The following is a 25,635-nucleotide window of genomic DNA, read 5'->3' on the forward strand; positions in this document are numbered from 1 at the left end:
CTTAATCCTTTCTTAGCCAATGGCTACAACCCCCCAAAAATATTAAAACCAGTAAACCACAATTCCCACCCCATTCACAATAAAGATTACACTAAATCTATCACCATTCCCTACATCTGGGCACCTCTGAAAAAATATCCAAAATCCTTAAAAAATATGACCTGACTTGTTACAAACCATATAAAAAGTTGGCATCCCTTATCTGCTCTACCAAAGACCAACCACTTCCTCTGCACCCTAGGATGTACAAGGTCCCTTGCATATGTAAACTGTCCTACTTTGGCCAAACAAGCAGGACAGTGAATATCAGGATTTCAGAATACAAGGACTACATCCGGTTTCACCAGTTCAGTCGCTCTGGGCTTGCAGACCATGCTCTGGATACCCGCCACAGAATATGTTGGAAGAAAGCCAAAGTAATACACCACAGCAAGCTCAAGTATGAAAGATTATTCATAGAATCAGACTCAGTAAAAAAAAAAAATGTTCCAAACCTCAACAAATTTGGGTGCATGAGACTGCCCCAAATTTGGGAGACTTACATCATGAGAACATCAGCATAACGGCCAAGATAACCCAATATAGCCCATTAGAGGGCACCATTAGGACTTTGGGTTTCTTATCTTCTGCCTCATTTGCTTTTTGTAGTTCCTGAGTGCACGTGTCATATTTGTATGTTCCCATGAAGATGGCAATGTGACATTTCCGAAATATAGGAAGTATTTATTAAAGTTCATCATCATCATCATCATCATCAAATTCCTGCTATGTACCCTCAAGGGGTGTACAGGATATGACAGTACTACATGAAAAAATTACATCATTACTAACTTCCTATCTACAATTTTCCTCCAAATCAGTCTGTTACTTGTCAAGACTCCAACATTATCAGATCTTATATTTCTATCATCTAAGGCACTTTGTACCGTATCAATCCACCTATATCTTGGTCTTCCTCTGGGTCGTTTTCCTGCCAACCTGGCAGAGAACACTTGTTTTGCTAATCTTTCCTCTCCCATTCTATTTAAGTGACCATACCATCTGAGATTAGCTCTGCTAACATATTCCTGGATGCTGACAATGTCAAGTTCTTTCCTAATATCCTCGTTTTTAATATGATATTGCCATTGATGCCATCTGTTCACCCCTCTAATCTTTCTCAGGACTCTCATATCTGCGGTCTCTAGTCTTTGGTCAAGTGTTTTACTTCTGACCCAGCTCTCAGATCCATAAGTTAAAATTGGTTTGAACACAGTCTTGTATACAGCTAATTTAGTGTTCCGACTAATTTCTTTCTTATTCCATATGAATTTATTCAATTGACTTCCCACGATACCAGCTTTGCTGATTCTGTTGTCTATTTCTATATTTAGTTTACCATCTTCAGTAAAAATTGTGCCTAAGTAGCTGAAATGTTTTACTTGTTCCACAGGTTCTCCATTCACAACACAGTTGACATTTTCAATGATTCTGCCTATTTTCATTGTCTTTGTCTTTTTATTGCTGACCTTCATACCATATCTATTACAACAGCTATTCAATTTAGTCAGAGAATCTTGCAGACTTGTAGCGGATTTATTTAGAAGTATAACATCATCCGCATAAAGCAAAGAGCTGACATCAACATCTCCAATTTTGATATCAGGTTTAATACCACATTCCTTCATAATGTGATCCATATAGATAATGAATAAGAGAGGGGATAATGTACATCCTTGTCTCACACCAGATTTAACATTAAACCATCTTCCTGTACTTCCTTCAATTCTAACTGCTGACTCACAACTCAAATAAAGACTAAGTATTGCTTGATATAATGCCCCATTGACACCATATAACTGCAGCGTATTGAATAGCTTCTCTCTTGGCACCTTGTCATATGCCTTTTCCAAATCGACAAAACTTAAATACAGATCTTTGTTATATTCCTATGCTTTCTCGACTATTTGTCGTAAAGTGAAGATCTGATCCTGACAGCCTCTATTTGGCCTGAATCCAGCTTGTTCTTCACCAAGCTTTTCTTCCACAATTCTTCTCAACCGTTTCTCAAGTATACTTGCATAGATCTTGCCAGGAACACTCAGTAGGGAAATACCTCTGTAATTCTCACATTCAGTTTTATTTCCCTTTTTATATATGGGTACTATGAGAGCTCTACTCCAATCATCGGGAATTCGTCCCTCTGTCCAGGCTTTCTGAACTATGCAGTGCAGCCACTGTAAGACTCTTATACCACCATACTTCAGCATTTCTGGTCGAATATCATCTACTCCTGCTGCCTTTCCACATTTCAAGCCTTTGATGGCTTTTTCTACTTCAAGTATGGATATGTATTCCTGACTGCATGCCTGGTCAGTGTTTTTTATCACTGTGCTGTCATCACTGCTTGTTTCATTTAGCAGTTTTTCAAAGTAATTACTCCATACTTCAAGGATATCTTTTTCTCCTGTTTTCATTTCACCTTTATCATCTCTAATTCCTTTTACAGCACTTTTCCTCCATTCCTAAGCTTCTTCAACAACCTCCAGAATATTTTGCCACCTTCTTGATATTTATTTTCTATATTCTTGCCAAAGTCCTCCCATGACTTTTGTTTAGCTAGTTTTACACACTGTTTAGCTTTCTTACATTTGTCTCTGTATTCTGTAAGAGTAAAAGCTGACTTATTTGCCAGGAACTTTTGATATGCTTTCTTCTTTTCCTTCACTGCCTCTTTAACTTCCTGTGTCCACCAGGGAGTTCTGATTTTTTTATCTTTGCACACAACCTCACCACATGCCTCTCTTGCAGAATCAATCAATGTTTCCTTCAGAGTTTGCCACTGAATCTCCAAGGTTTGATTCCTGTTCTCAAACTCTTTCATTTTCTTTTCAATAATATTTCTGTATTTTAGTCTACAGTTTTCATCTGAGAGCTGCTCAACTTTTATTCGCTTTAAAACTTTCTTACATGTTATTCTTTTCAATATGAAATTCAATTTTATCCTGCTCAAGACTAAATAGTGATCACTTCCAATTTCAAATCCTCTGTACACTCTGGTGTCCTGCACCAGGGAGAAAACATCACTATCAACAATAACATAGTCAATGAGACTTTTCTTATTCCTAGCCTCTTCTCTCCATGTGAATTTGTGCACATTTTTATGTTGGAACATGGTGTTAGTAATAACCAGTCCATGTCCTGAGCAGAAATCCAACAGATATTTGCCATTATTATTAGCTTTGCTATTTTCTCCAAATTTTCCCAAAATATTTTTGTATGTTTCACAATCATTTCCTACTCTACTATTTAGATCCCCAACAAGGACCAACTTTTCCTTTTTCATTGTGTCAGTTGCTTTTTCTAAAGCCTCAAAAAATTCCTCCACTTCTACCTTAGTAGAACCTTCTGTGGGACCATAGGCACAAATAAGTCTCATTGTCCAGTTCCCCATTCTCATATTTGCCCACATGACTCTACTTGAGACTGACTGCCATTCAAGAAGATTAGCCTCGTATTTTGTGTTGAATACTATGGCTACTCCTTCTTTTCCTTGATTGTTATTGCCTGAATATAACATTTTGTATTTATTGCTCAGAAAGATCTCACCAGTTTTGGTCTTTTTTGTTTCAGTCACCCCTATTATGTCGATCTGGTACTTATCTAATTCCTCAGCTAGCTCTATTTCTTTGCCATTCAGGCTTCTTACGTTGATAGTACCGATCTTTAACTCTGGTGATGTTGAGTTGGGGTTTGTTTTCAGATTTGTTCCAGTAGCTGACTTTTCGCTGTTCGCCCTGGTTCCCTGGCGAAAAGAACGGGGGCCTTGTTTAACCGGGCGACGCCCCAGCCGGCATGAAATTTTGTCATGTTGTACCATCATTTTTTATTTTGGTTTAACCAATAAGAATACAATTTGGTCGGCTAAATCCCAAATTGCCAGCCCATCCTCGTTCGTTCAGTATCAAAGTAGATACCCAACAGGGTGCACCACGAGAAGGTGAGGATTGGACATTAGGTCGGAAGCCCTGGTCGGTTCTCCGCATTCCTTTAAAGGCTATGTGGAGGTCTCCTCTCAGTTATACAGCTTTGATCCTTAAGCACCCCTTTATTAAAGTTTCTTAAAGTTTATTAAAGTTTCTTTTACTTAATATTTCAGTATACGTTGCAAATTCCTTAAATAATTTAATAGTCATGTTACCAACGTATAAGCCTTTCTACAAGAATATTCTGACAGGAGTAGAAATGGATGGATATGATGTTTTTCATGAAGATAGATAAGAGCAGAAAGGAATGAAGAATGCTGTTGATGGTAGCAAAGGAGTTATTCTAAGGTGCAGATAGTGGCAGTAGTTTTGAAGCAGTATGGTGTGAAGTGGGGATGAACAGAATGAAATATCTAGTTGGGTGTTGCAATAGACCTAGTGATGCTGAGGGCATTCAGATGGAAATGTACAGGAATTTGGTCTGGCTAATAAGAAAATAATGATCATTATGGGTAGTTTTAATTATGGTAATATAGATTGTAATGAAGAGAGAATCTGAGGGACAGAGAGAATTAGTTTCTTGAGTTTTTGTGGAACAACTATCTTAAATCTTAAGCATTGCATAACAGAGTATACATGGATCAAGGATCTTGGATTTGATTTATCTCATCAAAGGATGTTATTGTAAATGAGGTGTCAAATCTCTCCCCCTTCCCCCCCAGTTGGTGAAAGTGATGATGAAATGATTACTTGAGTGGTGGCTAGCCATATGAAAAAATATATGGTGGCTAGCCATATATCCCTGTGAGAAAGGGATATATGTAGAACTAGAAGACTGGTAATTATGACAAACTCAGTAGATAACTTGTAGCCGTATCTTGAAATGAAGAATTGGATGGAAAGGTGAACAATGCTGCTTCAGACCTGTTCAGAAACTGTGGCAGAGTTAATGTCTTAATCCATTCCCAGGGAATGGGATGTTAAATAAGATGGGTTTAAATGGATGAATTAGGAGATGAAGTATGTAATTTAGAAGAAGGCATTTTAAAGATAGCACATGATGAGTGGTAATAATCAATTGCATGAGGATAGCAATAGTGAAGTATGAGCAGCAGTTAGTTATTCAGACCAAAAAAAAAAAAAACTAGTGAGTTCTTTTGATTTGTGACCAGTAGAAGAAAGAATGATTTTGGAAGAGTGATATTGATCAGTGAAAATGATAGAATGATTACTACTGAGGAGGATATAGTTCAGAAGCTAAATGAGTAATTCATAAACATATTTCATCCTTTTGAATGTAACATCATGCAGAACTTGAGAGCACTTGGAAGGGAAGAGGAAGAGCCACTGATGGTGAGTGAGCAGGGGCTATATAAGAAATTGAGTAAACTTTATGTTAGTAAGTTTGTGGGACTTGATGGTATATCACCATGTGTGTTGAGGAAATGTTTCAGGGAGTTATCATCAGCATTGACATAACTCTTTAACATGGGTCATAGATTGGCTCAAGTTCCAAGGGAGTGGACAGAAACAAGAATTTTTTCTCTTTATAAAAGGGGTTTTATAGACTAAGGCTTTGAATTACAGGCCATTCTGTTTATCTGGAGTTGTTGTCAGTGTGTTCTCAGGCTAGTGAGAACCAGGATTCAGAATTTTATGAAGTTTGTGAATTACTCGTTTGTATGTAAATGATATTCAGAATAGCTTGTGGTGATATATACAGTTGTTTGCACATGAGGTGAAGTTGGGAAGAACAGAACTATGAGTAGTAGAATAGCTGTTGTAGCCTTCCAAGTGGATCTTGAACAGACTGGGTGAATGAGTGAGTGGGAATGCCAGTTCATTGTAGCATAAGGCTTTAAAATTCAGAAAGCACAGATGGGATGTAGAGTATGAGATTATTGGGAGTATCTTAGAGAAGGTGGAGGAGTTGAGAGATCTGGGGGCGATGGTGGATAGGGACCTGAAAATTCCAGAACATATTGTTAAAATTGTTAGGACAGCACTGTAGATTATGGCAATGATGTAGAGGGCATTGATATGTTGAAGGAAGGATATTATGATTCCACTGTATATGGCTTTGATCAGATCTCATGGATTATTTTGCACAGATGTGGTCATCTGACTTTCAAAAAGGATGAAGAGATGTTGAAAAGGATTTGGAGACAATTGATTAAGGTCGTTTTTGGTATCTGGACTGTTTGAATATGAAGACAGAATGAGGGCATGCAATTTGCATAGTCTAGTGGATAGAAGGAAGATAGGGGGACATCATTGAGACATATAAGTTGGTGGGGTTATTGCTAGGTTAATGTGTAACTGGTAATTAGTTTACGGAATTAACAATGCATATAAAGTATATTAATTAAAGGTAACTTTAATGAATAACTTCTATATTTCGGCAACGTCACATTACCATCTTCAGGAACATAAAGATATGGTATGTGCACGCAGACACTAACACAAAGCAAATGAGGAAGAAAGCAAGAAACTATAACTGCGAATATCCTTGTTTATTCAGTATCCAAATGGATACCTAATAATGGGGTGCACCACTAGATGGTGAGGATTGGATATTAGGTAAGGAACCCCTGGCTGGATTTTCATATTCCTTATCAAGCTGTTTGTAGGTCCTCCAGTTATCTAGTTTTGACCTTAAGTGAACCCACATATAATTTAAAGATATACTGATACTATCAGTTACTACTTACTATCTAATGTTATCTGTTATTTCTCTAACCGGCTGAAAATCACTACCACATAACCACTACAGGAGAAATATTCCAAATTATTATTATTTTCATCATTTCTACTCTTGCAGAAATGGCATTCATAGTTTGCAGGATTGAATTTGGTGTTGACTGCATCTGTCACTAGATTTCATATATTTATATATAGCTCATCTTAAATATTTTTTGTATGAAAGTAATTCAAAGATTCTTATAGAACTCAAATCATGAAATCACAGTTGGTTGTGCCTAAATCATTTATCACATTTTAATCTTTGTGGATTCCTGAACCTCTCTTTCCTTCTCTGCAAAAAATCCACCTAAGGAAGTATCATAAGATGAACATTATTTCTCTTCATGTTAATTTGATATCTTTCTAGTTTAATGCAAGATATCAAATGACTTGTATTAATTAAATAACTTAACATTACTTAGTTCTATCATCTTAATGCATATATGAAAGATACAGATGCCCGTTGATGCAAGAACTAATTTATTTTAAGTAATTTAATGTGAATAAATCTGTTTATACTGTAATCAGTACTCAAAAGTCCTTCAACAACAGTAACTTTAATATTGTATCATCTCTAAAGATATTATTGAAATTAAAGGTAGTCATTCAAATATTCTCTATGGTAAATGTGTTATAATGATTGTAGTTCCAAAATTTTAGATACTGTAATTGTTTCAGTATCCACATATAAGACTTAAATATTGCGTCACCCTCTCTGTAAAGTCACTAATTATCTAGAATTATTAGTTTGTGGAGCATGTAAGAATTCAACTAACAAATATTTAATTATATTTAGTCTTGATTTTATGTTCGGCATTCATTATAGCAGATTTTTTCAATTCTACATTCTCAACATGTTCCTATACATGTTTTATTTTATGCTTATAAGTGTACTATTTCTTTTTCTTTTCACCCCCCCCCTTCCTGTCTTTATTCCTTTTTTTTTTTTATTTTGCATACTTAATCTTTCCATTGTCATTTGCTAATTGTAAGAATTAGGAACTACTGCAGTTAGTTGATTGATGCTGCTTTGTATAAAATTCTCAGATTGTTGAGCACATTAGATTTCAACTAACATATTTAATTATATAATTGCAGTTTTGCTGTTATGTTCAGCATTCATTGTGGCAGATTTTTTCAATTCCATTTTCTTAAAATGTTCTAGTACATGTTCTTTTATTTTGTGCTATAAAGTGTATTAAATCTGCTTTTTTTTTCTATCTTTATTGTTTATTGTTATTTTATTTATTTATTTTTTTTTTTTTTTTGCATACTTGACTTTCTCATTCTGTCATTTGCTAATTTTAAGAATCAGGAACGAATGCAATTAGTTGAATGATGCTGCATTGAAAATCAATATTGTTAGTCCTGTATATATAAATGTCATTCTTTATTTATCTCAGGTAGTAAAGATATTTAGTATTATTGGTTGAATATTTGGAAAGGAAGTTATTTTCTTATTACAGAATATTTTTCTTTCTTGTACTATGATAAAATGCTCTTCTAAATCTGTTGTATGGTGTGACTATTCTCCCTTTTCCCTCACAAAATTATGCTACAAAATTAGATATTATAACATTTGAATACAATGTTAGAGATGAAAGAGGATTCTAAAATTTTGAAATCATGCAAAATTGAAGGAAGTCATTCTAAATTGAATATGTGATAAATTGGAAATACTTTAGAATTCCTTTCTATAGTGTTTCACTTTCTTAAGCTCTCTTTAACAAAAAAAAAAGTTTTCAGCTTTTTCATGCATATATTTTGATTTGTCTTTCCATTCATTTTCTTTGATTTATATAGCTTTGTTTGGCTCTAGCAGATCTTGCTTTACAAATGGCTTCTTGGAAGAGTCCTGTCACTGATTTGATTGGAAGGTAAGTGACAGATGGATTTTTTTTTCTTTTAAAGAAAGGAAATTAATGGGAAAGTTAATATAATCTTAGTCTCATTTAAAGAACAAGCTTCATTTTATTTTTTCTGACTCGAGAAAAAAAAATCAGTAAATCTGCTAGATTGAATGAGGACTGCAATCATTTTCTTGTAGTACAAATGATACTTTCTTTTATCATTAATGTACACTATGTCTGATAGTGTACATAAATGATATAAATGAGAGATTGTATATATCTGTTTATATAAATGTTTTTCAGGTTGTGAATAACAATTACAAATAGGAAAATGTGGCCTTCAGATTAATATTGAATATTTCCAAGAAACTTGTAGTAAATATAGTTATTAAAAAAACTTATCACAGGAGTCTCTCTCTCTTACAAACTAAATATATTGAGTACTTCAGACTTTGTTGTTTTGGCAGGCCAAAGCAAGTTCTTGCTATTAGAAACTGCCTATATGTGAAAGAAAAAAAAAAACCATTAGCTTATCCATGGTACTAACATATTATAGGTTTTTACAACCTTTCATAGTGGGAATTGTATAATAAAAAAGATTGCTTCCATCATATCATAATTTTTGCGTGATGTCTTTAAAAACATATTTTTTCATTCAAACATAATTCAGAGTGAAGTCACAGCCTTTATGTGATGTAATGTCAACAGTATCCATTGTTGCATAATGTGGCCATGAAGTCATTTGTGGTACATTTTGTGCTGCAATTCTATCCTGTTGTGGTTATCAGTTCAGTTTGAATTAAAATAGTAAATTCTGTTTTGTCTAAAGGCATTGAGTCTATGTTGTGATGAAATACTTAGCTGTAATTTAACATGAAATGAAGCCAATTTTAAAGAAAGTAGGCAAAAGCCCTTCAAATTTAAACAGAAATCAGTTTGCTTTTAATAGCATGAGAACCTCACTTGTGTAGCTCATTGGTAATCTAAGATTTTTATTTGTCTTTTTCTTTCATGACTCTCACCAATGGAAGATTTTTTGTTAACTTAGTACATTGGTACTGTGAGTAGACTAAGGATTTTTTTTCTGTTTTTATTAATTATGTATACTTTATTTGTTTTTTACATAGTCCAGAAACCCTCTCTGTGGACCTTACTTAACTTTTTCAAGTCACTTCACCCACTTCTCACACTAGGAAAATCATAATCATTCATCCCATGACATGATTTGAATCTATTAGATAAAGAATTATGTTGGCGTTGGTGCTGTGACAGCATGCTCAGTGCAAAGTTCGTGTTGTGTGTTCAGAACTGAGGCTGCAGTGAAGTAGAATGATGCAACATGGGCGAGCGCTGCCAGAAACCTCTAATTCATTACTCGTTTGATTTTGAATTAATTTTTGGTCTTTTAGAAACCTTTTTCTGTTGGCAAATTTTTTGCGACCCCCACAGTTTAAGAAGCTCTTCTAGACCACCACCACCAGTGGGATCCGGTGCTAAGCTGCCATGTTTGCCGCACAGTGCAACGTGTGCGGGTGGGGGATTGTATTTTGGTGATAATCTTGTTGAAGCATTGCCAGCAGCACTCAGAAAATTTGCTGCAAGCATCATCAATGGGAGAGAGGTGAACTAATAAGATCTTGATGCTTAGAACTTAAAAATCATGGCGTATTTAGTATGAGGTACATTACATCCTAATGTTTATAGGACTGGCCTGATTCTGAGCAGGAATATCTGTTCTGTTAAGCTGTACACCTCTAATTCATAAGCTGCTTTAATTAAATATTTGAAAGATGGTCATGTCCAAACTGCCACTCATGGTTTTACCACCTGTGCCTGATGTGGTAGTAAAGAGTGTGACAATCAGTTTTGCTCTACAAAGAAATCTAAGTTTGTCAACTGTGAATAAGACCATTAAAAGAGACACAAACCTGTATGTCTATCCTGTGATAATGTCAGTGATCCTGAACATTATGATTGTGAGTGTTTCTTTTTGGAGTGCATTAATAGCTTCACCTATCACATTCATACTCCTAAAACATCATCATCATGTACCCTCAAGGGATGTTCAGGTTGCTAATAGTACTACATGATTAAGTTGACATTATTATTAATCTCTCAATTTCCTCCAAATCAATCTATTACTTCTGAGCACTCCAATATTGTCATATCTAACATTTTGCGCATCTAAGGCACTTATGACTGAATCAATCCACCTAGATCTTGGTCTACCTCTGGGTCTCTTTCTTGCCATCTTGGCATGAAACATACCTCTTTTGCTAACCTTTCCTAACTATTTAAGTAACCATATTGCATTAGATTGGATTTGCTGTTAATAACATCATGTACGTAGGCTGTTCAATAAGTAATAAGACTATATTTATACAGAAAACAGATTATCTTTAATCGTCATCATTTACATGGTCTTTTTCGAAGTAACTACTCTGAGACGCGATGCATTTGTCCCAACGTTGCATCCACTTCTTAAACACATGTGAGGGTCCTTTATTTGAGAGTTCTTTCAAAACTGCCTCCGCAGTTTTTACACATGCTTTGTTGCTTTCAAAATGGCGGCCTCTTAGTGGTTTCTTGAGCTGTGGAAACAGCCAGAAATTTCACGGTGCGAGATCAGGACTGTATGGAGGGTGTGGTAGGATATCTGTGTTGTTCTTCTGCAAAACGTCCACTACACAACCAGCAATATGTGGCCTTGCATTATCGTGGTGCAATAAGAAGCCATTCTTTAGCAATGGACGCTTCCTTTTGACGTGCTTGCTGATAATCGCTGCTGTGTTGATCATTGTCTCTGTGATGGACGTTGAAGGTCTTCCCTAATGTTCAAGATTTTCCACACTTTGCCTTCCTTACTTAAAAGTTTTATGGCAGCAAAAAACACTTGCCCTCGACATTGCTTCATCGTGAAAAGCTTTGCGTATCATGTTAAAAGTGTCTGATGCCGATTTTTGCAAACACGAAAATTTAATTTAAAAATTTAAAACACAAAATTTAATCGCATAACGCTGTTCCAAGGATGCTTCCATTTCGAAGACTGGTCGCCCCTTGTAGGCGCACCGATACATATATACATATATACATTTAAATTTTTATATAATGTAAACTTTTAAGTAATAAAACATTTGATGTAATGTAAACTTTGTATGTATTCATTTAACAAAAGAATTCAAAAAATTTGCTTGAAAAAATAGATGGTGCCCGTCGCTCTATCGGTATTTTAGGATGTGCTCTAGGAAACAAAAAGGATGGGAACCCCTGAACTACAGTAATTATTTTTAATTAAAGTACAGATATTTGATACTGAAAATAACAGTACATCATCAGTGTGTATAGAAACAAGCAAATCAAAGAACAGGAATACAAGGTGCAAAGAACAATCGGTTAACCAGTTAAAAAGCTGCTGCAAGCTCGAAATTAATATTAATAAATAGTATTCAAAATAATTTAGATGTTTACATAAAATGAGAATCTTCTAAACTTTTGGGAGAGAGAGAGAGAGAGAATTGTTCCTGTTCAGGTTAGGCCATTGTAAAAGGGCTTCACACTTTCTTTGGAAAGATGTTCATATTTAAAACTGCTTCTATGGAGAAAGACGAGCTTCATCCCACCAGACACTGTGTTTTGTGTCAATACTATAGTATTACACAAAATAGCATAGTATTAACATTAAACACGGTATCCCATGGGATGAAACTTGCCTTCTCAATAGAAGCAGTTTTACATGAACGCCTTTTCAAAGAAAGTAGTGAAGCCTTTCTACATTGGCCTAACCTGAATCAGAACAGTTGTCTCTCTCTCTCTCATCCAAAAGTTTTGGAGATTCTCATTTTATGTAAACATCAAACATAGTTTGAATATTATTTGTTAATATTAATATTAATTTCTTGCTGTTGCAATTGCTTTTAATTGGTAAACCGATTGTTGTATGTACTTTGTATTCGTGTTCTTTTGATTTGCTTGTTTCTGTACACACTGATGATGTGCTGTTATTTTCAGTATGAAATGTGTGCACTTTCATTAAAGTTATTTACTGTAACTATATACACAACATGTAATGTGTTGTGTATATTTAAGAGAAACAACACATTATGCTGCAGGTGGTTCTCTGTGTATTGATTATGATTACTTTACAGTTTGCTGTTTTTCTTGAGCTTGGGAATTGTTGAGGGATGACTTCAACAGACAGTTGATCATGTCTGTTCATGGGCTTTAGATGTAGATTAGGATTTTCATTGGATGGATCTGTGCATACTCCTGCTCCAGGTGCTCTCTTTGCTATGACCTGAAGTTGAGGATTATACAGGTTAGTGCTCCAGTGGTAGTGGGAACTACGTTCTTGAAGCTTGTTTTTTTGACAGAAAGCTTCTGTTCCTTGAATGCATTCATGCATTCAACAGCTGGGAGGATGGATACAGGAGAACAGTGTCCTTTGCACTGTCCTCAGCAGAGTAGTGCTGATTGGTGTTCCTTGCTTTGCCTTTGTCATACACTTGATTGAGCTTCATTGTTAATCCCGTCTCTCTTCATAGTATAAAAATAGTTACTGGTGCATTTCATGCATCATGCATTAATTCAACCCTTGAACTAATGCATGAAATGCATTAGTTCAAGGATTGCATTTCAATTGAATTAATGCATTTCATGCATTAGTTCGAGAGTTGAGACAAGGTGAGCCCTTCTGATTCTTTTATAGAGGTAGACCGTAGAAAATAAATATCAGGAATGTGGCAAAATGTTGTAAAAGCTTAGCATCGGAGGAAAGACTATTTTAAAATGAATCAGAAATGATAAAGGCGATGTGAGCTACTGAAGATCAAGATATTCTAGATGTCTGGAATAATTACTTTCATCAAAGACTATTAATTGAAACAAGCAGTGATAGTACGGTGGTAGAAAACACTCAGCTGGAATGTAATCAGGAATGCATATCAGTAATTATCATTGTTATATAAGCAGGAAAAAAACTACAAAAAAACTTCCATCAAAAACCTGAAAGCTTGAGTAGATGATATTCAACCAGAAATGCTCAAACGTGGAGGAATAAAAGTTTAATACCTTTTGCTGCATAGTCACAAATTTTATACCTTTAGCACTATATAATTTTGGCTACAGCTTTGTACTGAAACTGTTCAAATGTTGAACGTATTATTCTTATATTATATACTCCTAGAAGGAATTGTGACAGTAAAATGTGTGTAGGAAGATATGTGTAGAAGAATATAGCATCACCTTACTCATAAAATATTTACATTGAAAATTTAGAATTAAAAAAAAAATTCTGAAAGGTCATTTATGAAGATTAAAAAGAACTTCTGAATCCAATAAACATAGTTGCATTAACTATTCATTATTATTATTTTGCTCTTTCCCATGGACAATAATTTTTTAAGTTATAAAAAAAATATATTATGTACAAGATGTACAGATCTGTGATATTCTTAATTAAGTCATAATCTACATGTTATGAGTCAAGTGTACTTTTGTTTTTAAAGAAATGAATTGCATACATACACTTGCAGTCGCTGATGGCTGCTGTGATGCTGGTAAGTTGTTTATGTAGCCTTTACTTACCATGTAGTAGCATTCCGCATCAATTATGCAATCATATGTTTATTTTTCCCCATCTTTTTTTGGGGGGGGGGCAGGGGGTGAGAGGTGAGGTAAGCTTGACTAAGGAGCTTTTTAAGCAAATACACATTCAAGAAAAGATTGCGGTTTTTTTTTATTTTTTTTAAATTATAAATATTATGTTTATATGAATAACCTCTTATAATCAGCTACTTTGGATAGGGATAATCGGGAGGTAGCAGATTTTATGAAACCTTTCTTATAATTTAATTTGCTTAATCCAGAGCTAATATTTTAAGGTCTCTTGAGTTTTTAACTGGGAGGCTGCTGTTATATTTTTATCAATTGTGCAGTAAAAGTTAGGGATACCTGTGATTTTTTTTTCACGGGTGTCTTGTTGATCCATAGAGAGCTAGAGCATATATAGGGCTGTTCAAAATCCACGTGCAAACTTTGAGGGGAGATAGACAACATGAAAATCAACCATATTGACATAGGAAAGCATGGAAACGCCACCAGAAGGTACTAACAGGGACACAAAGATACAAAAATAACACAAGGCAGTAAGTAGTGTAAAAAACTTTATTAGGCGTAACTGAACAGTTCAATAGTAGTTGGATGCATAATATGGTTTCACATTAGGTGCTCAAAGTTACAACCATTAGCAGTGATGCATGCCTGACACCGACTCATTGATTGCTGTACATTTTCGAAAAAAACTGGAGTTTCCCAGATATTAGCAGTGCCGATGGCGGTTTGTGCCACGAGGTCCATGTCAGAGGCAACATGCGTTTCGTGCACCATGACTTTAATGGTCCCCCACAGAAAGAAATCAATGCTCGATAAATCAGGTGAGCATGGGGGCCATGCAATGGGTCCACCACGTCCAATCCATCGAGCCCAAAGGACCTGTCCAAATACTGATGCACAGAAATGCCAAAATTGACTGGAGCCCCATTGTGTTGGAACCACATCTGCCGATGCAGTCATTGGAACATTGTTCAGTAAATCCAGCAGAACTTCCAGAAAGGTCCGATACTTCTTTTCTTTTTCTTTTTTCTTCTGTTTTTCTTCTCTTTCTCTTTTTTCTTTTCTTCTCTTCTCTTTTAGATCTTCTTTTCTTTTAGTCTGATACTTCTAGGAGTCCATTCGGGGTGGTAACAGGTATGGGCCAACTAAACAGTCAGCGATGATACCTGCCCGTACATTAATGATGAAGCATTGTTGTGCAGCATGTGATCGCACAGCGTGTGGGTTCTCATGGGCCCACACACATGAGTATTGTGGTGATTGAAGACCCCATTCGCGGGTATATGAAACTTCATTTGTGAAAAAAACACAAGTTGGAAAATCCGGGTCTAAGGCACTTTTCTGCAGAAACCACCGCAAATTCCACACATCGAGGATAATCTTCGGCCATCAGTAACTGGACCCATTTCAGATGAAATGGATGTAAGGATTCAGAGTGCAAAACGTGCAATACACTTGATCGAGATACTCCTATAGTTGAGGCAATGGCACATGTGTTTGTCTCTGGATTATTGTCCATTGCATGCAACACCTCCTCTTCCATGGCTGGATTTCACGTCTATCGTAGCTGCCCACTATCATGCATTCGATCCCTGAATCATCCATAGTCATACAAATTCTGATGTAAATGTGCAAACATTTGGTGATGCAGTACACGTCTGTTTAGGCACCTTTCGTGATACATTCATACAGCGGTTCGTCCATTACTGTCAGCTAACCCCTAATAAATGAGGTGCATGTCTGCCATCTCAGTGTTCTTAAACGATGCATGTTCTTTGTACAACGTCGAAAGCTTGAATGAGGAAGTCCCAGTTGCTCACCTGGAGCGCTGGCGAACAGCGTCACCTATCATTTTCGGGTGGCGTTTCCAGTCATGCTTTCCTATGTGAATATGGTTGATTTTGATGTTCTCTACCTCCCCTGAAAGTTTGTACGTGGAATTTTGAACCATCCTGTATACATACAGGTTTAGAAATTTATTTTGAAAACTTATTTCACAAAGTTTCCTTTTGGGAAATTATCTTCAGAACAGTGTTAAAATTGGCAGAAACCTGGAAAAGGGAAAATTTCAAGTATCTTTATACAGATGCTATGCTCACAGTATTTTTTTTTAAATGAAAATACAAAAATAAATAAATTAATAAATTAATTTCACATAACATTATATCCGACTTCCTTAAGAGTAACAGTACAGTTGTTAATATTCTAATTTTAATTTGTTAACCTAAACAGAAAAGATTGACCATTCTTCACCATGCAAACATTGAAATACCACACTACAGATTTTGCTGTTTTTTTGTGTTACTCACCTTATATGCAGGGCTCAGCCCCTGCATATAAGGTGAGTACCACACAAGTGAATTGAGGTGAATGTGACTCAAAGTACTGCTGGTAGTTGTGAATAAAATGCATAATCTCATAACTTCCATGATTGAGCTACATTGGTTTTTGGAATTGCTGCTTCCCTTGATTTAGTCGACCAAATTCTATGCTTGAGTTGTTTATAACTCTGCTGAGTGTATCTAATTATTAATATTAATTTCAAGCTTCCATAAAGCATAAGAAAATGCAGGAGGCCAAACTCTCTACAGACCACAATGCATACCATACCTTGTCTTGAGCACAGTGTTGGGGGGCACACACCATCCACTTCAGCATTGCATTAGGTTCATTTACCACTCCAGAAAAAGTCTATTTCTCACTTCCCTACTTGCATGATGCAACTTCTATGGAGGATCTCACATTCTTCACTGCCTGTTACCCCATGCAGTAATTTTTCTATCTGATAATCTCATCTGTTTTAGTCATATCACTTCTTCACTAATCTTCCAAATTCAGCAGAGCATATTCCCTTGATCTACCCTTGTACTACTCAACATTTTTTGGTCCTGAGACAGTCACCTGCCTTTGTAATTCTAATGTTGACATACCAAGGTGACCAAAGCCGTGCATAGAAATTTATAGTGCACATTGCAAAAGCAGCTAAAGCAGCTCATCAGATTACTTGGTTACTGAAGAATACCTTAACAAACAAGCAGATTATTATACCTCTTTATAGAGCCTTTGTGAGACCCATCTTGATTACTGTGTGCAGATCTGGTCACCTGGGTTTCTTGAGAATGCGGTGGAGAGGATCCAGAGGCGACTGACCAAGATGGTAGCAGGTCTATGGAATGAACCTTAGGAGGACAGGCTTTACAGAAATTGGTTGACAGGCAGAAAAGGGGCAATATGATTGAGACGCAAATTACTGAAGGGTTTTTATAAGATTAATACAGAGGAAATTTTTCAGAACAGGTCTAGTGGTGAGAGAACTAGGGGCCATCCTTAGAAGCTGAGCAAGAGTGTAGTTAGCAAGGGTATTAGAACTAGATTTTTTGCTTGGAGAGTGATAAATAAGTGGAACAGGTTGCCAGAGTCTGTCTGTTGTGGGTGCCATGACTGTGAATGAGTTCAAAGCAAAGTATGATATATACAGTCTTGCCATAAACACTGTTACAACTTCTGCACAATTTGACCGAAGCTGTGCATAGAAATTTAGAGGGCACATTGCAAAAGTGGCTAAAGCAGCTCATCGGATTACTTGGTTGCTGCAGAATACCTTAACAAACAAGCAAGTTATTATACCTCTTTCACAGAATTGCGCAATCCTGGTTCCATTAGTGGCGCTGTGTGCAGTCAACATTCGCGTGTTTATCAGTAGAGAGTTGTCTAGCTGTATGGGTTAACATTCAGTGGGGAGATTATGAAAACCACGTAGCTGTGATAATACACAAGGTTGAAATGCAGCCACCTGTTATTTTCAACATGTTAAAAACGCTCAGGACCAATAGGATGTTTGCGTATTAGACTATTAATCATTATAACAATACAGAAGATGTATCTGACTGCCAAGGAACAGGTCAACCATGCTGTGTTAGGATGCAACAGTAAGGACTGTGAAGGCGCATCTCTGCCATAACCTTTGAGAATGCAGGAAGTGATGTCATGAGAGAAGAATATTTTGCAGAGAATGATGTCACTTGCACTAACTAATGACCTGGGGTGAGAGTCTATTGTTGTTCTACTGGACACTTGCTAACACTACAACTTATGTGGAAGAGGTGAAATCAAAGGCACTTCTCCATTGGTATGCGAACAACAGACAGAGATAGCCTCTTCACAGATAAGATTTTCATCATTGAAAAGCCGTTTAACCACCAAAACGATCGGGTATATGCCCTGGATGCTCGCACAGCACGTGCCATAGTACCCAGGATTCAGAGAGCTTCTCATCCCACATCACTGATGGTTTCATTGGGGAGGGGTGATATATTGGGGGTATCCAAATTGCATTTCTCCAAGAAAGGGATCAAACCTCTGCCAGAGTGTATCAAGATACCTGCTAAAACCTCTCGTAGGCAGCGGACTTTCCAACAGGGCTCAGTCCCAGCATATAAGGTGAGTACCACACAAGTGGATGGAGGTGAATGTGACTCTTCACCAGGGGTGGCTCGTGCATAGGCACTGCGGAACTGCAGCATCCCCCAATTTTTCTCGATATATAAATATATTTTAATTTATTTATATTTGCTTGTAATATTTAATTTTATCATCAAAATCCTATACAATTCTCTTATTTTGTATGAAAAATAATAAAAATCCATCTTGTAGCACTTAGGATGGCGAAGGACACTAACAGCACTCCGTTTATCACAGTGTCATATTGCTAGTATTTGCTACGCTGTGATGTGATGTGATGTGAGCTATTAGCATAATGCGGCACTGTCCATTGCACACTTCCGCTGTTGTTTATATGCAGTTTGCACCAGTAGTAGAGTGTTCATAGTGCTTATCGTGTTTACTCCATCTCTTTAAATATTTCGACATTACAATTAAAGACATAACATTTGTTATAATTTTTATTTTAGAACATTATTTGGGTTATGATAATGGATTTTATTTTTAAGTAATTTTGAATTATACTAAACTGTATAATTTTATCGATAATAAACAATATTTATTCATGAAACAAAACAAGAAGAATATATTTTATTTTTAAGTAATATTGAATTATTCCAAACTGTATAATTTTATCAATAATAAACAATATTTTTTCATGTTTAATTTTTTTAAAATTTTTACCATAATTTTTATATTTTATCCAAACACGTATACACTGTACTTACAGTGTGTATGTATATTTCGAAAGTTGCCACACCCCCACGAGCCACCACTGCTCACCACATATTATCATCTAATGGCTGTCTGGAAGTCCTGATCTGAATCTGTTGTACTTCAAATTGTGTTCGAACTTGAGAGAGTGGCTTGCAAGAAATGATATCCCAGTATTACTAGCCTGAGGGTGGATTTGGAGCGAGCAGTGGCACATTTCTGTTGGATGTTGTGTGCTGCCATCGATATGTGGCCTCACAGACTTTGGGTGTGCTTGAAGGCAAAAGGGGGACATTTTGAACATTGAGCGCTGCTATATGCACATTATACATGTGGTTTATATGTTACAGCTGTTACAACTTGAACAACGCATAAACCATTACTCTAGCAGTAAATGATTTACTGCTAGAGTAAATCTAGCAGCTAGAGTAAACTCTAGCAGTAAATGATTTACTGCTAGAGTAAATTTTGGTTTATGCTCTGTTCAAGTTGTAACAATATTTATGGCTAGACTAGGTATACTGCATATATACCTAGTTTAGGGCCTCCCTTGGTGAGTCCATCAAGTAGCACATAATAATAAAAAATCTAGATGTGCCATGATTGTTTTATATAGTGACATTATCCACCTTCTTAACCATCGCAGTCTGAAGACAGTTGAATCATTTAGAAAAGAAATTAACATGTTCTGATAATTGGTTGATAGGATTTTTTTGATGCAAGGATAGCAAGGGTTATACTTTGCCTGTTCTGATAGTATCTCCTTGGTTGTTCTCCAGAATTAACACATCTTATATTTTATATTCATCTTGAATTTGTTCTAAAGCATAGAAACAAGTCTCTTTTACCCATTCCAAAGAAAGGAGAGTAAAGTCTACTATCAGTGCATCACCCCCATTGCTCTCACCTTGGTTCTTTTGAAAATAATAGAGAAAATCATCAATAGGCAACTTTTCCGCCACCTTGGAAGTCCATTAGTTAATCACTGAATGCCAATTTGGATTTCACTACTCTCAATCCACAGTGGATCTTTATGTCAATATCTCTTATTTATGGAAAGATTTGGAGAAATTAACAAGGATGCTCTAAATATTATCAGGGCATTTAATTGGGTGTACTACAAGGATCTTCCATACCAAATGACCATCTTATGGTCTACCATCCATCTTTGCAATTGGATTGTCAGTTCTATGCATTCATTACATGTCATGGTGTTGCTGCTTTTTTTCTGATTTCCTCACAATGTTGGACTATCCAAGGGTTCTATACTTTCACTCACATTCTTTTTCTTATTTATAAATGATCTCTCACTAATCCTGAATCCTTTCCATAGTTTTTGCTGATGACAATATACTGTTTCTCTTTTTACATTCCTCAAAATACTCCAAACTACAAGATCTTTCACAGTGTGCATCCATACCCTTCTTAGCAATGTTTCAGTGGAGATAAGGACAACATTACATGTCAACTTAAATGCAGTCAAAACACAGTTTATCTCATTTCATCTAAGAAATACTATAGTTTGCCTTCACTGTTTGTTGATAATACCAGATCTCAATGAAAGATCTCTTTTAGATGAGACCCTAAGAGACATAATTGAAATGAATGAAGGACAGAGGATTTCTTCAAACTGCTAACATTTCCTATTATTACTATTTTAATTAATTCTTGAGATTTATTAACTGTTAGCTCACTAAAGCTGTTATAGTGCTTAGTTGAAATTTGTTCTGATGTGCACATTGTACAGATGATGTTTATGATATACAGGCAAAAATTCTACTAATAAAAAATTAATTTTATGTAAGCCCTCCATTTCTGCCTCCAAAAAACTAGATGCTCATTTTTGCTTTAGATGTCATTTCTCTTTTGTACATACAGCTCCTAACAGTCTTTAAATTCCAAATCTGCCTTGCTTTAAAATATTATTCTTACATTTTGGGTGGTGCACCAAAATTTGTTTTTAAAATGCTTCATACTGAATTATCCAGAAGAGGGTTGTCCTGCTAATTGTTGACTTTCTTTTTTTCACTATATAATTTAAGGAAATTACAATGTACTAGGATATACATTAAAATAAATTTTAATATATTTCAATATTCCTGCAACATCATGTTGCCATTTTCAAGAACTTAAGTACAAGACACATGCACGCAGGCACAACAAAACAGTAAGTGAGGAAGAAGTAGGAAGCTATTATTTCTCCTAAAGTCTTGATTGTGCCCTCTAGTGGGCAATGTTGGAATTCTTGGGCGATTGGGCTGAAGGTCTTCTGATGTAGGTTTCCCAAATTTGAGGAAGTCTCATGCAGCCAAATTTGTTGAGATTTGGATCGTTTCTTAGGGTTGAAGCTGATTCCATGAAAAGCCTTTCATATCTGTATTTGCTACAGTGTATTATCCTGGCTTTCTTCCACCGTATTCTATGGCAGGTATCCAGGGCATGGTCAGCAAGACCAGAATGGCTGTATTGGTGAAAACGGATGTAGTCCTTATGTTCTGAAATTCTGATATTTGCTGTCCTCCCTGTTTGGCCTGTTTGTTGTGAGGGGGGGGGGTGGTTTACTGGTTTCAATATTTTTTGGGTTTTTTTTTTTGGGGGGGGGGTAGCCATTGGCTGAGAAAGTGTTGAGAATGTGGTTTAGTTCTGTGGTTAGGGCATTGTCATTCGAGCAGATAAGTTTAGCCCTGTTGTGTAGTGTCTTAATGACTCCATATTGTTGTGACGAGGGGTGGTGGGATTGTTGGCGAATGTATCTGCCTGTATGGGTGGATTTTCTATATACTGAGGAAACCAAGGTTCCATCAGACTGGCTGGTGACTAGTGTGTCTGAGAAAGGAATGCAGTTGTTTTTTTCCTCTTCCAGGGTGAATTTGATTCTGGGGTGTTGGTTGTTTAAGTGTGTTAAGAAGGAGCGCATCGGAGCCATGTCGCCAAATAGCGAATACATCATCTACATAGCAAAGCCAAACGGTTGGTTTTTATGAGGTAGAGTTTAAGGCTTTCTCTTCAAAAGTCTCCATATAAAAGTTGGCCAAGGGTGGGGAGAGTGGAGAACCCATGGCTGTCCCCTCTATTTGTTTGTAGAATTTTTCTTTGCCAAACAAAATAGCCCGAGTTCATTGTGAACTGAAATAGGGCTATGATATCGGGGGGAAATTTAGCTTGGATTAGCTTTAAGGATTCTTTGAGTGGGACATTTGTGAATAAGGAGGAGATATCAAAACTGACCATTATGTCAGTGTGTTTGAGTGTAAGGTTTTTCTATGCTGGCTTTGAAGTGGGCTGAGTTTTTTATGTATGAAAGTGTGTTGCCAGTATAGTGTGAGAGAGCTTTGGCCAAATGTTTAGCTAGTTTGTATGTGGGAGAATCAATGCCATCCACTATGGGACGTAATGGCACATTTTCCTTGTGAATTTTTGGAAGTCCATAAATACGGGGGTGGGGGGGGTATGGAGTTATATGGTTTTAATTTGTTAGTGATTTCCACAGGCCAAGAAGTGACCTTCTTCAGGAGTCTGTGGAGTTTTCTAATTTGTGAGTTGGTGGGATTGTACTCGATAGGGAGGTAAGTGGTCCGATCTAACAATCGAGATTTCAGCTTACCTGTGTAATCTTTTTGGTTAAGCAATACTGTGGCATTCCCTTTGTCAGCTTTGGTGATTATTATTTTCTTGTTTTTCTTTAATTCTAATAGAGATTTAATTTCTTTACTGGGCATGTTGGTTTTAGGTGGTTTAGCTTTGGTCAGAACACAAGCTACATCCAGTCTAATATCGTTGGCGATGTGGCTTGGAAGGTGTCAAATCCCGCGTTCAATTCATATCGTGATATCCTCAGCAGGTATTCTTCTGGGTGCAATGGCGAAGTCGTGGCCACATGCGAGGGCATCGAGTGCTTCATGTTTCACACTAAGTGACGACAGGTTAACTACCGTTTCGGTAGGAATTTGCGGTTTGGAGATCATGTCCCTTTTTTAAATTTTCAAATTTTTTGATGTGTCGATCTCGTACTTTTTTAAATTCTTTTTCCGCTGCAGTGCACGAGATGTCGTATAAAATCGACCAAATTTCGTGGCTTAAGGTGTTTGAAAGGTGATCTTCGAGTGCCTGTATAGCTGAGTTAGCTTAATAGAGCTAAACTTATCTGCTCGAATGACAATGCCCTAACCACAGAACTAAACCACATTCTCAACACTTTCTCAGCCAATAGCTACCCCCCCCCCCAAAAAAAAAAAAAAAAATCCAAAAAATATTGAAACCAGTAAACCACAACCTCTCCCCCTGCCCTCACAACAAGGATTACTCTAAATCCATCACCATACCCTACATCCGAGACACCTCGGAAAAAATCACAAAAATCTTAAAAAAACATAACTTAACTTCTTGCTACAGACCATATAAAAAATTGGCATCCCTTATCCGCTCTACTAAAGACCAACCTCCCCCCCCCCCCCCCAGACCTACCTGGTGTATACCAGGTCCCTTGCAGCTGTAAGCTGTCCTACTTTGGCCAAACAGGCAGGACAGGAAATATCAGAATTTCAGAACACAAGGACTACATCCGTTTTGACCAATACAGCCACTCTGGTCTTGCTGACCATGCGCTGCCATAGAATACGGTGGAAGAAAGCCAGGATAATACACTGTAGCAAATACAGATATGAAAGGCTTTTCATGGAATCAGCTTCAGCCCTAAGAAACAATCCAAACCTCAAAAAATTTGGCTGCATGAGACTTCCTCAAATTTGGGAAACCTACATCAGAAGACCTTCAGCCCAATCGCCCAAGAATACGAACATTGCCCGCTAGAGGGCACAATCAGGACTTTAGGAGAAATAATAGCTTCCTACTTCCTCACTTACTGTTTTGTTGTGCCTGCATGCATGTGTCTTGTACTTAAGTTCTTGAAAATCGCAATGTGACGTTGCCGAAATATTGAAATATATTAAAATTTATTTTAATGTATATCCTAGTACGTTGTAATTTCCTTAAATTATATAGTGAAAATGCATAACCAACGTCTAACCCTTTCCACGAGAATAATTGTTGACTTATCTTTAGACACCATTTGCTTCCTCACAGATGTTTGTTTCTACCTTGTACCTCTTTATAGGTATTTTCATGGGTGCTGTTCAGCTTGTTGCTGCTATTCCTCTTCTCCCCTTAAGCTTGTCAACACATGAACAGTGGCTGGCTGGTCAGTATCAGTTCCATGTTGACTTTCTAACATAGCTAATCAACTGCTTGTATTAATTAGTCTTTCATATTTTCTGCTCTTGTACTTTGGGCTAGTCTTTCCATTTGAGTTTTCTTGAATTACCACAATCTCTAGTTATTAAAAAAAACTAATAACAGGTTCCTTAATTATTGCTTTCTCTATAAATTGATATTTGAAAATAATGGTAATTTCACATATAATGACACATTTTACTTGAGAAACAGTGATGCATGACTTAAGTGTTGCATCAAAAAACTCAGGCTATTCTTATATTTGCAATTTTTGTTTCATTGTATTTGTTATAATAAATATCTTTGCATTCCTGCCATTAATTTAAATCAACAGTTTTGGCAACTATTCTCCCCTTCCCTCTCTCCACCTCTCCACCAGATTGTTTAACTTAGTTTCTAATTATTTTTAAGATGTGAAAGAAATATGTTTAATTCCATTATATATTGAGAATCAAACCAATGTTTCCAACTTTGATTTTAAATGTTACTCTCAGATGTGCCTTAAAAAAAATCATTGACCTCTACCTCTTAATAAACTGCCAGATCTTTCCTTAAAGGCAAAATAACCCACTTTTTGGCAGTTCAATATATTACTTATATCTCTTTCTCTCATATATTTAAACACTGTGCTATAATTTAGGGAGGGGGACTAGAAATTTATGAACTAATAGAGTCCACCATTGCTTTAGGATCAGAATAATTTGTTATGTTGAGGATATATGTATATGAAGAGGTACTTGACACATTATTTGCATTTTTGAGGATAGGAAAAGGAATCATTTCTTCTATTCAGAATGCTAAGGAATATAATTTCATGCTTGCTTAACATTCCAAGAAATCGTATTCTCAGTATCAGTGAACAAAAAGATACTGTATTATATATTCAAACAATCTTTAATAATGAAAACCAAGAATAATTAATTCTGTATATCAGTTCATAAAAATATATTAAATATTAGAGCACTCCCCTTTGATGCTTTGATATATTTTAACATGAGCAGAATTAAGTCATTCAAAATTATTGACATTTCGGCAAGTGATGGAAAGTATTCTTGAGAAAAGGGTAATAAAAAATTGTAGAGGAG

General features: G+C 36.2%; 1 protein-coding gene across 1 annotated transcript in view; it reads left to right on the forward strand.

The window, feature by feature from the left end:
* Tnpo-SR (transportin 3) overlaps window positions 1-25,635 on the forward strand; it is a 605,621-nt gene that overhangs the window by 99,201 nt on the left and 480,785 nt on the right. Inside the window, exon 4 of the mRNA XM_090405918.1 lies at window positions 8,511-8,584. Within this exon, the coding sequence (XP_090262044.1) occupies window positions 8,511-8,584 (74 nt within the window). The remainder of the gene's footprint in view (window positions 1-8,510; window positions 8,585-25,635) is intronic.

Source organism: Typopeltis vanoorti, chromosome 16, assembly GCF_054136105.1.
Source record: "Typopeltis vanoorti isolate ZY-2024b chromosome 16, IOZ_Tvanoo_1.0, whole genome shotgun sequence".
In the NCBI taxonomy this organism is placed as follows: domain Eukaryota; kingdom Metazoa; phylum Arthropoda; class Arachnida; order Uropygi; family Thelyphonidae; genus Typopeltis; species Typopeltis vanoorti.